The sequence below is a fragment of the Bison bison genome, unplaced genomic scaffold, assembly GCF_000754665.1.
Source record: "Bison bison bison isolate TAMUID 2011002044 unplaced genomic scaffold, Bison_UMD1.0 scf7180017864376, whole genome shotgun sequence".
NCBI classification, from domain to species: domain Eukaryota; kingdom Metazoa; phylum Chordata; class Mammalia; order Artiodactyla; family Bovidae; genus Bison; species Bison bison.
Window position 1 is genome coordinate 288175 of NW_011494948.1, and position 15650 is coordinate 303824.

General features: G+C 41.0%; 1 protein-coding gene across 1 annotated transcript in view; it reads right to left on the minus strand.

Moving 5' to 3' along the window:
- GLDC (glycine dehydrogenase (decarboxylating)) overlaps positions 1-15650 on the minus strand; it is a 90756-nt gene that overhangs the window by 44948 nt on the left and 30158 nt on the right. The window contains exons 5-15 of the mRNA XM_010856976.1: positions 14152-14260; positions 12792-12939; positions 12263-12459; positions 10475-10571; positions 7400-7505; positions 6192-6331; positions 5002-5082; positions 2535-2632; positions 1969-2053; positions 1754-1795; positions 647-789 (exon numbers count right to left, since the gene is read on the minus strand). Coding sequence (XP_010855278.1) covers positions 647-789; positions 1754-1795; positions 1969-2053; positions 2535-2632; positions 5002-5082; positions 6192-6331; positions 7400-7505; positions 10475-10571; positions 12263-12459; positions 12792-12939; positions 14152-14260 — 1246 coding nt within the window. The remainder of the gene's footprint in view (positions 1-646; positions 790-1753; positions 1796-1968; positions 2054-2534; positions 2633-5001; positions 5083-6191; positions 6332-7399; positions 7506-10474; positions 10572-12262; positions 12460-12791; positions 12940-14151; positions 14261-15650) is intronic.

A 15650-nucleotide genomic window follows, 5' to 3' on the forward strand; every position in this document is an offset into this window, starting at 1 on the left:
ATCCCTTGGACTGCAAGGAAATCCAACCAGTCCATTCTGAAGGAGATCAGCCCAGGGATTTCTTTGGAAGGAATGATGCTAAAGCTGAAACTCCAGTACTTTGGCCACCTCATGCGAAAAGTTGACTCATTGGAAAAGACTCTGTTGCTGGGAGGGATTGGGGGCAGGGGGAGAAGGGGACGACAGAGGATGAGATGGCTGGATGGCATCACCGACTCGATGGATGTGAGTTTGAGTGAACTCTGGGAGTTGGTGATGGACAGGGAGGCCTGGCGTGCTGCAATTCATGGGGTCACAAAGAGTCGGACATGACTGAGTGACTGAACTAAAGTGAACTGAAAATGCTATGACGGATAGAATGCTCTGGAAGGGATGCTGTGTAACTCCAGAGGCTGAGCCTGAAAAGGCTTGCAGCTTCCACATCCTTCCACCTTGGAACACCCCACTTTGAACCCAGACCCAATTCTGTGAGGGAGCTTCAGCAACCACTGGAGAGGTCCACATACTCAACTGGACTCCAAGCCAGCAGCCATCACTACCTGCCCAGCTCTGAAAATGAGGCCACTTTGGATCGTCTAGTCATCCATCCCAGGGGGTATTATACTACAAAAGATAACTAAAAAGACAGAAGAAGAAATCCCTTTACCTGTTAGGCTGGAAAGAGATTCGATCGTAGCCAGTGAGTTCACACAAATCCTTCTCAAGTTCTCGGAAAAGCTGCTGGTACCCTTGAGCTTGGTCCAGAGGCACAAAGGGGTGGATGTTTGCAAATTCTTTCCATGTGATAGGCTGAAGAGCAAGAGGAGAAAGCATATGCATATGTATACATTGTAATAGTAATAACAATACTAACTTTAATAATGATGATGACGATGATAGCAATGGCTAACACAGAAATTGCTTACTATGTGTCAGGCGCTAATCTAAGCACTTTAAATAAATTCATTCATTTAACTCTTACCGCAATCTTATAAAGTAAGTACTATTACTGTCTTCATTGTACAAGTGAGTCACAGTGGCCCCGGAAAGGGCACTTACACAAAAATATAACCTTTTCCTATTTTTTGAGGAACAAAAAGGCCCCCAAATTGATTTATATCCATGAAACTCAATGAGTTGTTTCAAGCATGGTTTATTCAAACTCTTGCATAGCATATATATTATTCTTTTTTTTCATTAAGCAGAATAAAAAGCCAACATAAAAGTAAATGAAGAAAATCCTATTATAATAGAAAATGATTTTCTTTTCCTAATGTGATTTGTCATATCAGAATAATCCTACAGAAAAAAAAAATAAACATGCTGGCCTAGTACAGATACTTACCAAACACCACAGCAGGATACAAAAACCTTCTGTTGATACAAGGAATAAATTAAAACCTCAATCTCAACCCTTTGGGACCGAGAAATGATTTATAGAAAGCTTAATTCCACCTGAGCTTAACAACTACAAATTGATAAAAGCTTTTAACATGGCAGATTTAAAAGGGAGTCTGGGGTAGGAGAGGTAGGAAGACATAAATGCTATATTTTTACTTATTTTAACATTTAAAAATAATTTCAGTCAAAAATGTAAATGATCAGGTTGTGATAAAGTTAGGGTTTCTGCCAAGATTGTTTAAGAGTGAGGTAAGGGATTTCTAAAGTAGTTATTAATCACAGTCCCAGTGGCAGCTTCTCTCATTATCTACTTATGCACAAGCCAAGACACTGCTTCTGGTAAGTCCCCTCTTAATAGACATGACCTACTTACCGTGAGTTCAGATGAACTGTTGAGCTTCATGGTACAGGACCCCTTTAAGAAGCACAGCCAAAGTGTATTACGTTAGTGACTTCCTATGTTCCATCTGATCAGTCCTCCCATCTCCCTGAAAGGCCAACCATTCATCTCTCTTGCAGCATATTAGGTGTGACTCAAAGAGGTGGAATCAGGGTGGGGTGGGGAATGGAAATAAAGGCAATAATTACCAGTGGAATCATGCTATGCACAAGGGAAATGTCTTTGTTTTCCAATCTCTTCATGTATCGGACAATATTTGTTTCTGAGTGATAGCTGTGAACATAGAACACAGGGTTTAGGCCAATATAATTAAATAAGAGCCCACACACATCTTTCTAAAAGGTTAAGATACACTGAGATCTACCTTCAACATACAGGTCAAATTAGGCCATGAGCAACATGCCCACAGAGTATCAGAGAGAGGGCATGGACCACCCCCCACAGACCACAGAGGATTCCCTAGGACAAGAAGCTGCCCATGGGCATGAGAGAAAGGGCTGGAAAGAAGACGCTGCTGAGTCCCTGGGTATGATCTTCAGCCTGGCAACCTCACATCCAAACTCCCATCTTCTCAGGAGTAGAATTATGGGTTATGGTACCCAGGAAGCAGAGCCATCAGGAAATATGATGTGCTTTGTGCCCAGGTTAGAACTGGGATTTAGCAGTTACTCAGGCTGAACCACAATAACTGTATTGTAGTGGAAGCCACTCTCCACTGTGCTCCCAATGCAGAAGTCACACAAGCCACACAAACCTGTTGAACACTTGATGTGTGAGGAATGGGCTAGTCCTCTTGAAGGCAGTCCCTAGAATACCTCTCCACTCCTCACCCATGCTTTCAGCAACCAGCTCCTGCACGGAGAGATCACAGACACTGAAGGGCGGAAATCAGGCCTGGAACCACATGCAAAGCAGGCTTCCATTAAGCATGTGTTGTGATAGAGCACCGGAAATTCCCTACCACCCAACCTCCCACCCCCCATCAGGGACATGTGGCATGGTGCAAAGACAGAGGTCAGGGTCATGCAGTGTGGCAAATTCTTCAAAATACCATGTTTAAGTTCCATTGAACTTAGCGACAGTAAATAGAAGCTGTACAATTTTTACTGCCAAAACAAAAATTGACATCTCCTGCATGTTCCATGGATAATGAAGCAAGTTACAGTAAATTATTTTAAAGGGCTATCTAAAAATTTACTATGATAAAGCTCAAGTAAGGATTCTTATCTGACACTGCTCTTTTGTCTTTGAGAACAATTCTAATAAAATACAAATGTCAAGGCCATTCAGTAGGATAAGGAACAGGCTCTTCAACAAATGATGCTGAGAAAACTGGATAGACACATGCAAAAGAATGAAATTGGACCCTTATCTTGCACCATACACAAAAACTAATTCAAAATGGATTAAGGACCTAAATCCACAAGCTAAAACTATGATATCTGGGACTTCCCTGGTGGCCCAGTGGCTAAGACTCCACGCTCCCAATGTAGGGGGGCCCAGGTTTGATGCCTGGTCTGGGAACTGAATCCAACATACTGCAGCTAAAGATTTCCACATGCGGCAACTAAGAACCAGTGTGCCAAAATAAATAAATTAAATATTAATAAATAAATAAAATAAAATTACAAAACTCTTAGAAGAAAGTATAGAGGCAAATCTGCATGACCTTGGATTTGGCAATGTCTTTATGACACCAAAAGCATGAGCAACAAAAGAAAAAAATAGATAAAAGTGTACTTTTGTGCATTAAATGACACTATCAAGAGAATTAACAGACAACCCACAGAACAGGGGAAATATTTGCAAACCATATGTCTGATAAAATATCCAAAACATATAATTAAATACATGGCTTGCTCCTCATTCTTCTCCAGGCTGATAGAATGGCTCTCTGGAGCCCTCAGTGGGTATTCCCTAAATTCCTCAAATGCATGGAACAAATACTGTGATTAAATTTAAATTAATTGTAGAATTCTAGAGGGAGGATACTTATTCAGTTTTGTTTATTAATTAGTTTAAAAGAGAACAGTGTAATACTTCTTTGATAATTTACATTTGTTTTCTGATTTGAAGTCAGGTCTCAAAGAAAACTTAGACAACCAGAACAGCACTGATAAACACTCTGGAACCTATTTCTGCTTCCTTTCATTGGTTCATTTAGCAAATATTTATTGAGTGGCTCTTATGCTATAAGCCTTGCAGAGTGTTGTGATTAACACCTTGCTACAGGTGTAGGTAGCTACTGATGCCTCTCTTCCATGTCACAGAATCTCATCCTCACATGTCCCAGCTATTTCATCATTTTAGAAACCAACTCAGTCACCCCACACTGCTTCTAGTTCTCATGTTCTCTCTCTCCTCCTAGCCTTTGTGGCGGCTTTTCCCAGCATCTGGAACACCTGTAGCTCCATCCTCCTTCTCCGCAATTGTGTCTGGATAGCTCCTACTTATCTTTCAGGTCTCCACTTAAGAGAACTTCTTCTGAGTCTTGGTGAGAAGCCCCTCCTCTGTGCTCATCACAGACAGTGCCCATCATAATACCTCACCTAGACTGCATTCTTGTGCTTGTTCAGATCCTCAACAGACTAGAAGCTCCATAAGGGCAGGAAATATGTCTGATGTAGCACTATCCTGGGGATGTAACAACTTCCCTGGTGGCTCAGACGGTAAAGCGTCTGCCTACAATGCGGGAGACCTGGGTTTGATCCCTGGGTCGGGAAGATCCCCTGGAGAAGGAAATGGCAACCCACTCCAGTACTCTTGCCTGGAGAATCCCATGGACAGAGGAGCCTGGGAGGCTACAGTCCATGGGGTCACAAAGAGTCGGACACAACTGAGCGACTTCACTTTCACTTTCACTCTGGGGACATAACACATAGTAACGACCTGGCACATATTAGGTCAGTTTTCCCAGAATCAACATAACCGAGATGTAAACGTTATGAAGCTTTGTATTAGGAATAGCTTCAATTAAGTACGATTAACAGTCCTTCCCACTAACCTGTCTAATCAGTCCTGGCTGGGGCCCAGAGCAGTGACCTCTAACTATCAGCAGTCATGGGAGCAAGAGAAAAATCAGTAGTTTAATTTTAACAGCAGGCCACCAAGGTCATTCCTGGGCCCCCTCTCCCTCACAACTCAGGCCCACAAGAGGCAAGGCCATCTCTGACATCTCCCCAGATAGTCCTTATGAGGAGTGTGTATTTTAATTTACTTACTGCAGACGACTCACAGCCGAAGATCCACAACAAGTCATCCAGATCTTTTTCATTGACTGTTTCATCAAGAGAAATACCAAGCTATAGAAATGAAAATGAAAGGGAAAACATCAGCTCTAAATGTCAAGATCAGGGCTGACATAAAAAGGAATGAATTTGAGGAAGTTGTAGTGAGGTGGATGAACTTTAAGAGACCGTCTTACAGAATGAAGTCAGAAAGAGAAAAATAAGTATCTTATATTAACGCATATATATGGAATTTAGAAAAATGGTTGTGATAAACCCCTTTCAAGGTAGGAATACAGATGCAGACTAGAGAATGGGCTTGTGGACACAGAGCAGCAAGGAGAGGGTGGGATAAACTGAGAGAGGAGCTCTGACATATATACACTACAACGTTTAAAATAGATAACTAGTGGGAAGATGCTGTATAGCACAGAGAGCTCAGCTCAGTGCTCTGTAATGATCTAGAGGGGAGGGATGGCGGGGTGAGGTGGGAGGGAGGCTCACGAGGGAGGGGATATATATACACTTATGGCTGATTCATGTTGCTGAACAGCAGAAGCCAACACAACACTGTAAATCAATTATCCTCCAGTTAAAAATAAGCTTTAAAAAAAGAACTGAACACACACACACACACACAAATCAGGGCTGAAACTCTAATAAGAGAAGTCCAAGGGGATAAATTGCTGGACAAAACTCTCCATTGTCCTAAAAAAACAGAATATCATTATGTCCAGGTTGACTCTTTGGCAAAGCAGTCTAGTCCAGTCCCAAACTCCACAAGATCCAGAGTTTTACAGCCACATCTGAACTCGTCTGAGGGCTGCTGGGCACCCCTTTTGGTACTAGATAAGCTCACCATTTTTTTCCCTTAACTTGCCTCATCTTATTGCTTATCATAGCCTTTACCTTGAACAGTCATATTGTGAATAAAGGAGTAGTATGAGCAAAATATGTGCCTAAGAGTTCCATGTATGAAAACACAACACCTTAAGGAAAGTTGACAATGAATTACCATTTAAAAAGTCACAGGGTTCCAAACTGGAAATGAAAATTGTTTACAAAGAAACAGATTGCGCCCAAAGGTCCAATACTGAGATCTTTTTTAAATAAAAAGATATTTTAATGAGGAAAGTCATGAAAATTTATAGAATTTGTAAAATGAAACTGAAAGTCTGACTTACGGTGCCATCCTCAAAGAGCCGAATATTTATTTGTCGCTGAGCGGCCCTGCCCAAGACCTCCTTCACTGAGCAGCCACACTGAATCTTCAAAGTATCAAAGAACAAGTCATGCTGGAGTTGGTGCCCGGCTCGCTTGAGACCTAGACAAAACAGGAGAGCCACCGGTCTCTACAGAGAAACCTGACCTTCTGCCCCAGACACTTCACAGAGAACTGAAGGGTAAATCCTACTAACAGTCTGTTTCCGGTCATACCCAGAGATTTGGTTGCTGCTTTCAAATTTTAAAAAATTAAATATTCACTATTATGCTGTAGAAAGTTGTGAAATACATATAAAAATGGAGGAAAAATCACCATAATTACCATCCACTAGTAACTAATGGTTACTTTTTGGTACAGATTCCTCTGTATCAGATTCCTCCCAGATTCCTCTGTACAGATTCCTCCCAGAAGGGTGTATATGTATGTGTTTCTATTTGTAATATATCACATATATATACTTCTTTATCCTGAAAAAAGTATTTAACATATCATGAACACTTGGCTTTTCAATAGATCAAAACCCCCATCTTTATTTTTAATGGCTATATAATATAATAAATTGTGTACCATAATTTTAACTAATTACTTATTACTGGACATTTAGGCTATTTCCAAGATTGTAATATTGCAAATAATGTTTCAGTGGAAACCCTTTACATCCTTATCTGATTATTTCCTTTAGAAACATTCCTAGAATTTCTGGATCAAATTGTAGACACTTTTTAAGTTTTTGATACAAATTGTTTAAGTGCCCTCATAAAAGTCATACCAATATCAGTATTCTTTTTTAATCTTTGCCAGTGTAATGGGAGAAACATTATTTTATTCTTTAAATTTACATTTATTTAATTAATAGTGTTGAAATTATGTATGTTCATTTGTATGCTTTCTTTTAAAATTACATTTAATGTTCTTTGCTCAGTTTTTTCTCAGGGTGTTCATCCTTCTTGTATATGGGGTCTGGGGGAAAAAGCAAAAGCAAAAGCTCAGTATACTAAATATACTAACACTCAGTCAATCACAGATGCTGAAAATATTCTTCCCAGGTTTTTATCTGACTTTTTATTTTGCATGTGACATTGGCCATGCAGTGAGTTTTTAATTTTACTTATTCACAATTATCAGTCTTGTTACAACCAAAATTTTTAAAATAGACAACTGACTCACCTTCAGACAAAATCAAAGTGGCATTATGTACCCTCCGAGCAATATGTTCCAGCCCATGGGACCCATGGTAGATTGCAAACATCACAGCCATATTTGCCAAGAGAGCCTAAACAAAGAGCATTTAAAGAATGATGTTCAGCAATGTGATAGAAGACAGATACTGAAACTGAAAACAGGGACTAAGCAAAATGATCAGACTTCCTGCCTTCTCTATGCAGTTGGGAACCATTTATAACCTGCCTGCCATCTAAGGTGCCTTAGAGTCACTACACTAAACCTTTGAATGTGACCATTAATAAGAGGTTCCATTCACGCAACATAATTTTGTCACTTGTAAAGGGGTAATCAGACTGCCATCAGATATGTGATATTTAACACCGGAAAACAGTGGAACAAAGACCTCAGGGGAACAAAATGAGATCTAAGAATTTTAGGCTCAATAAAATGGTTCTTCAAAGATAAAAGCAACAAAAATTTTCAAACACACAAGAACTCAGGGAGCATAATTCTCTTGAAGTCTCAAATAAAGCACTAAAAACTGAATTGCGGCCAACCAAGAGGTGAATGGTAAATTTACAGCAAAGGACCACCAAAGATAAAAATGCAGGACACAGAGAATAAAACCAAAATGAGATGGTGGGAGATATATTAGAAAGGGAAAACCAGAACCTACGGCTTATTTCCTGCTGACAGTAAGGTCACCTTCTCAGGTAAGTTATCTCTTTTGACTGTTGATTGAGGTTTCACAGAAGTACTTACAGGGATGTATCCTAGTGTGATACAAAATGGGAAAGAACGGGCACTGAATCTCTCAGAGATTCGGGGAAGGAGTCCAGCATAGGGAGCAAGGAAGGGACCACTGTGATGGCACTTGGGTCATGGAGAAGGATAAAACGAGGGTGGCTTGGGTCAGATACCAAAATGAGTGCCAACTTGGGGGAAAATAATGGAGGCCCACCTCCTGATTCTCCTCCTTCTGGCTCTTTCTCTCACCTGTCTACCTTCTAACCATGCAATATCACCCATGGTATCTGGTCCAAACGGGTGAGGTAGGAGACTCCTCATTTGCTTTAGTCCATTCAATTCTCCCACATCTCCTAACGTCTCATCAGTCCAGCATCACAGTCTTTCTGAAGTTTCCAGTCCCACTAATGTTACTTTTGTCCTAACATACTAGGTCAGTAGCTCAAGATCCACCTTTATGGCCAATCATCCCAAGGTGGGAAGGGGCACTTCATGAAGTAGAAACACTACTCAGCTGAGAAACATAGTGCCTTGAAGTTGGATGATGTTCAGTATCAGATCTATTGTGTTAGGTACACTTTTCCTCTGTGAGGCTGCTAAAAGGAATATCTCTGTGGCAACTTCTAAACAAGAAAGAGTTCTTGAAAAATGTCATAAAGTGAAATCAAAGTCAGTAAAGAAAATGAGGAAAAGAAGACATCAGAGAACACAGCAGTAGGCTTTCTTGGACCAAATCTCAGAGACAGTACTGACACTCTTGTGGACTCCATGTAACAATTAGAAATAAATACGGAGGAATCACAACACCTTATAGCTACAGAGAGTGCATTTCTGAAGTAAAATATCCATAGAATAGAGTATCATGGCTCGTGGCTATGCTGCCTGGAAATAAAAACTCAGGCTAGAGTTCACAGAATACTCTGGAAATCTCCCATCACAGAAGTCTTGTGGAGGTTGATTCATGTTCCTTTTTAAACTAGAGATCATGAACTAGAAGAAAAAAAAGAAGTAGGAACATAACTTCTGTTCACTGTAGACAGCTCAAGTTAACCTGGAAAATTAATTCAAACCTTAAAGCAAAAAACCCTTAGTGTACTTAACGACCAGAGAGATACCTTCTGGAAGAATATGAGCAGAAAGCAGTAGAGGAAGAGAAGATATGTTAGCAGAGAATTCAGCAAAAAATGAAGGGTAAACTATAGAAAGTAAAGGCATCATATAAAGATCAATTTGCTGTCAACAGAGGACAAGCTTGTGACAACTGGCTCCTGCCTGTGATACTAAAGGAGCTCTTCCCTGAAGAGCAGCCATTTCCCTGAGACAAAAAGTATAATGCAAGTAAACCAACAGAGGATACTGTTTCAATGACCAATGACTATAGAACAAGCTATTACTGTTGGTGTTGTTTAGTCATTAAGTTGTGTCTGACTCTTTGAAACCCAATGGACTGTAGCCCGCCAGGATCCTCTGTCCATGGGATTTCCTAGGCAAGAATACTGGAATGGGTAGCCATTTGCTTCTCCAGGAAATCTTCCTAACCCAGGGACTGAACCCACATTTCCTGAATTGTAAGGCAAATTCTTTACTGCTGAGCCACCAGGGAAGACTCAGAATAAGCTGTAAGAAGACCTTATTGTCAACTGCATCCCTGGAGAGGCTTTCTAAAATCTGGTGGTGGTATCGTGAGCCAAAGCCCTGAGGGGGAAGAACACTGTACTGACTGCTGAGTTATCTACAAGATCTTTTTCTCTGGCCCTGAATAGAAGAGATGAACCTAAAATGGATCATACGCTCAGGTGTGGTCATCCACCTGATCCTAGGAATTGGCTGAGTGTCAATGAATACTGCTCCCTTTAACCTGAGCTCTTGGGCAATGTTCAAGTAACTCCTCCTCTTTCATCCCATCCATTTCAGGAATACCTCTCATGATTTCTCAGTAAGAATACCCCATGACCACCACTGACTGGCCAATCTAAACCATCCCCTCAATACAGTCACCTCAAGTATCTTTACTCGCCTTCTTCACACTAACCTGGAGCGCCTCCATCTCAGCCTTAAGAGAATTACTACACATAACAGAGCTGCCCTGCAGCCAAGAATGCCAGAGACCCTAACGGGTGAAGTATGTACATACATGGAACCCCAGTAAAATACAAGACTGGCATTCTGACAAGACCACAAGGCTTCTCTACCAACAAGACCTTGTCATTTCTGGTGTGCCAGCTGCTCGGTAGATGATGAATGAGTGAAACAACAACTCAATAAAATGAATAAGAGATCATTTCTGTAGACCATAAGGCATTCAGTGAGCAGGTCAGGTCTGTGACCTACCTGAGCTGTACAGATGTTGCTGGTAGCCTTGTCTCTCCGGATGTGTTGCTCCCTGGTTTGAAGAGCCAGACGATACACTTCTTTTCCACTGACATCTCTGGACCAAGAATAAAACATTCAGTCAGCACAGATCATCACAGTACTGAGAACTGCCATAAACAGAACTGCTTCTTTCCTTCCCACCTTGAAGTGAATTCAGCAATGTTACTTAGGTGCTAGTCCATAAAGAGCAATTTCCAAACTATCTTCTTCCAAATGGGACTACTAATTTTCAGTTTGCACCCTGAGGATTTGAGGCACTGAGATATATACAATAAGTTGGAAACCTTAAAAGAAAATTTCCCGGTAATCTCCCTGCCTAAAATAATGATGATAATTGAGGATTAAACTCCACTCTGAGCTTCTTGGGAGATTCAGAGAACAGGGAAATACTGGACAAGGGAAACAATTTTTATACCAGAAATCTGAGCAACTATGTGGTTATAAATAAAGTTAATAACCTTACCACTTGTCTCTAATAAAATCTCTTCTTTCTTAATGCAATTAAAAATCTAGATAAACACAGAGATTCATCAATCTTATTTTCTATTTCATCAACTCCTTGGTCCACTTTCCAAAAAGGTCGGAAGTTCAATACAAAAATTAGAAGGTAGTAATTGATATATGAAATTCTTTTAAAATCAGAAAAACCTCTGCCTTATCTTATCTGGTGAAGAGACATCATTGAAAGAAGCTAATGTAAAAATATCTAAAGAAAATATCATTTTTACATTAAAAAGCAAAGTGCCTTTTGCTATCATGTGACAAAAATAAAGTATTTCAGAACTTCTCATCTCCATCACATCAAGCACTACTCCAGACTATTCACTTACTTACATTAATAGTCCAATTTTTATGAAAGGTCAAAAATAATATGCTAAATCTCCACAGTAATAATCATGGCACTCATCTAAGTTCTTAACCTGATGATCTTGAGCTGTGAGAAGCAGCCAATAAAGTATATTTGGAGGGACTTCCCTGGTGGTCCAGTGGTTAAGAATTTGCCTTGCAATGCAGAGGACTTGGGCTCAATCCCTGGTTGGGGAACTAAGACTCCACGTGCCATGGAGCAATTGAACCCATGCACCACAACTATTGACCCCACACACCACAACAAGATCCCACATGACACAACGGGAGATCCAGTGCTGCAACTAAGGCTCGGCGCAACCAGATATATAAATAGATATATTTGAAAAATACTGTAAAAGGAAGTACATTTGGAAATTACTCAAAGAGTCAAGGGGCAGGCCTCTAGGAAAGAATGTGGGTCACACTCAATGTGTGCATAATACTCTCTTACTGCACTTGTCTTTACACAGCCACATGGCAAGCTAATCCTTTCAAGAAAGAGACTAATTAGATATAGAACACACCTAAAATATTCAGTCTTTCAAGGCTTTCATCAACCTAAATAAATTCATTTCTATAACTTCAGTACAAATGTGTTATACATTGCATGCATACTTTTCCAAATATGCACAAATTCATGGCATTTGAGGGCTAAATATAGGAGAATGGTGTGTGTGTGTGTGTGTTGGGATGGGTTAGGGGGTAGATAGGGCACTGATACCCCAAACATTAGTATCCTAAATACACTCTCTCTTTTGACTCTATGTTCTATATTTCCTTAATTGACCCAAAATGACCCTGTTAAATTCCAAGAGATATCAACAACTTTTGTGAGCAAGAGAAGGAGCAGGGAAAGCCACAACCACAGTAAAAGGGAAGAAGCATGAGCTGCTTTACCTTGTTACCCCCACCATTCTTCCAGGCATCATCCTCACCAAGTTTTCTCTGACAGCAAAAAAGGCTGCATGTGGTCCACCATAGCCCAGTGGCACCCCAAATCTCTGTGAGCTGCCCAGGGCGATGTCTACCCCAAATTCTCCAGGAGGCCTCAGGATGCACAGAGCTAAAAGGTCAGTAGCACAGCAGGCCAAGCTCTAGAAAGGAAATAAGAGAAAATGGAAAAGGTTGTGGCCTTCCCTGAGAATAGTGGGAGGGTATCAAATTATCTCCATTACAGGCAGACTGGCAGAGTTGGTTTGTACCCTGTGAAATATGTTTACTCATTCATTCATTTAAAATATTTACTGAGTGTCTACTATGTACCAGGAGCCAGTGAAGAAAGCAAACTTGAAGAAAGGAGGTAGGAAGGAGGCAGCTTTACCATACCAGGTGATAAAGGTGTGTGAAACACACCAAAAAGAATAACAATAATCATTCAAAGTTGAGACACTCCTCCACGGACCCCCACAAGGAAAGGTTCTCCTACCCCGGCTTCGTGGGCTCTCTCCACGAGCTCTGTGAAGTCCTCCACCTTCCCCTCAGTGTCTGGGTACTGGAACAGCACTCCACTGACATCTTTGCTGCTGAAGTCCATTTCATGGGGTAACTTCAGCTCAATGAGGACTCCAGAATACCTGGAAAGATAAAGAACAACCATGTTTTTGGTTTACAGGGAAAATCCAATTACCTACAGTTTCTTCTCCGTGAAGAGATTCCTATTCGGTGTCTTCCTCAGTGCCCCACTGCCTACCCCATCCCAACATGCACACATACACCCCCATTCCACATCTGGCCCTTCAGTACTAACAGTGCTTCTCACTGGCTCATATGCATCCAACAGCTCAGCTTGTTTCTGTCCTCTATCCTTCTGCTCCTCTCCCGCTTTCCTATCAGGACATGCTCCTGGGACAAGAGCAGGAACATGCCTTCTTATGGCTATAGAACCAATACCGGTAATGGAAGAGCCGTCACTACGTTGACCTTAGATGGGTCTTAGTGAAAGTCTCTCAGTCGCGTCTGACTCTTCACGACCCCATGGACTGTAAAGCCCATGGAATTCTCCAGGCCAGAATACTGGAGTAGGTAGCCTTTCCCTTCTCCAGGGGATCTTCCCAACCCAGAGATTGAACCCAGGTCTCCTGCATTGCAGACAGATTCTTTACCAGCTGAGCCAAATGGGCCTTAGGTGAATGGAAATCTCAGTAAGACAAGGAAGAAAACCTTCCTTAGTTCTTGTAACTATCTAATTTCTATCATGTTAGAAAACCACTTCTGAAGGAATGGTGGTATGGGTTCAGGGGAAAGGCTTTCACAAGGAGAAAGCAAATAAACACACCCACATGTGGCAGCTGTGCTGTGTTTGTTTTATTTGATTACAGCAATTTAAAAAAATGTGCTTTCATCTACATTGTACTAACCTAGGTATTATGTAGATTCCTAGGAGCCACGTTTGTAGGAATTTCAGACAGGAGCCATGTTTGTAGGAGTATATACAAAATTAGGACAGTGTGTGAGAGTTCCACTTTTAGTCTGTGCTTTTCAAACTTTTCAAAACACTGTTGAAATTATTTTGATATTCTTAATCTTCTTTTTACAAAAAGAAGTCAAAACAAGGTGGTAACTTATTAAAAGGCAAAGGCAATCAAATCCACTGTGTATTTTCCCCTGAATTCTGACATGGTTTACTTACCAGTAAGATCACGGGAAGAAAGTGGGAGGGAAAATAAAACTCAACAACCCCAATTTAAACCAGTTTCACCTCCAATCACTTTGGAAATAAGAAGAAGAAACAACAGAGGTGAGCATAATATTATTCCCGAGTTCAAAATACAAATAAAATTAATTACTTGGCTCGAGTTTGGACGACAGCAATAGTTTGTGGGTGGCAACGGGGGTCAACAAAAAACTTCCTTCTTTTGTTCTGCCTGTTGAAAAGAAAAACTGCATTCAAACATGAACATTAAAGAGATCAGAGTATCTTCTAAGAATGCAAAAAGAGAGATGGTACTAAATGAAAGTCTGAGCATAGAATAAAAAAAATCAGTCACTAATAACTAACGGTGATGTTTCCTGATCAGAATTTCACTGAAATCCAATTCAAATTCTAACCCCATTTAGCAAAATCAATCTTGAACTGGTTTAAATTTTTTTAAATATACTATGAGGAAAAAAAAAACAAATGGGTAGTAATTAGGTACAAGTAGAAACAAGAAACCAAGTCTTCTAAATAAAAACATTTGTGAATTTTATTGCCAAAGGAGCATTTGTTGTTGTTTAGTTGCTCTGTTGTGTCGGATTTTTTGTGACCACATGGCCTATAGCCTGACAGGCTCCTCTGTCCATGGAATTTCCCAGGCAAGAATCTGGAGTGGGTTGTAATTTCCTTCTCCAGGGGATCTTCCCAACCCAGGAGTCAAAACCACATCTCCTACATTGGCAGGCAGATTCTTTACCACTTAGCCACCAGGGAAGTCCCAAAGGAGTACTTACAGATTATCTAAACCAAGTGTCCTCATTCAAAGGAAAAGGATGGAATTCAGGAAACTTCTGAATCACTGAACATGCGGAGATCTGGGAAGAATGGGTGACTCTGAGGCAGCATGGAAGCTCTGAGCCCTTTCAACATACCCAGGCCTATGCAGACCTCCTGTCTGGCTGTTCCTGAGTTATATCATTTGCTAATACACTGTTTCTAGTAAGTAAAATGTTTCTCTGAGTTCAGTGAGCCACTCTAGTAAATTTAATAGAACCTTAGGAGGGGATCATGAAAACCCCATAGGTTGAATACAACCTGGACTTGAGATTGGCATCCTGAGTCAAAAGGGGCTGTTGGAACCTTCATCTATAGCCAGCTGGTCAGAGAACAAAGAACAACCTGGGCTTATGACTTGCATCTGAATTTGGGCAGGGGCAGAGGGATGGGGGCTTCCTTTGTGGCTCAGACAGTAAAGCCTCTGCCTACAATGTGGGAGACCCGGGTTCGATCCCTGGGTCGGAAGTTCCCCTGGAGAAGGAAATGGCAACCCACTCAAGTATTCTTGCCTGGAAAACCCCATGGACAGAGGAGCCCGGTAGGCTACAGTCCATGGGGTCGCAAAGAGTCAGACACGACTGAACGACTTCAGTTCAGTTCAGAGGGGTGGGGTGCAGTCTTATAAATCTGATCCATGAACCTGTGGAATCTGATGCTATCTCCAGGTAGGTGGTGTGAGAATTGAATTCTCAGACACCAGTGGGTATTTGTTTGCTGGTGTGAGAAGAAACCCCCTCCCTGACTGGAATTGGTACCAGAACCAATTTAACCACTCCTCAAGCCTCTGGAAGCCAAGAAGGAAACTTACATGGG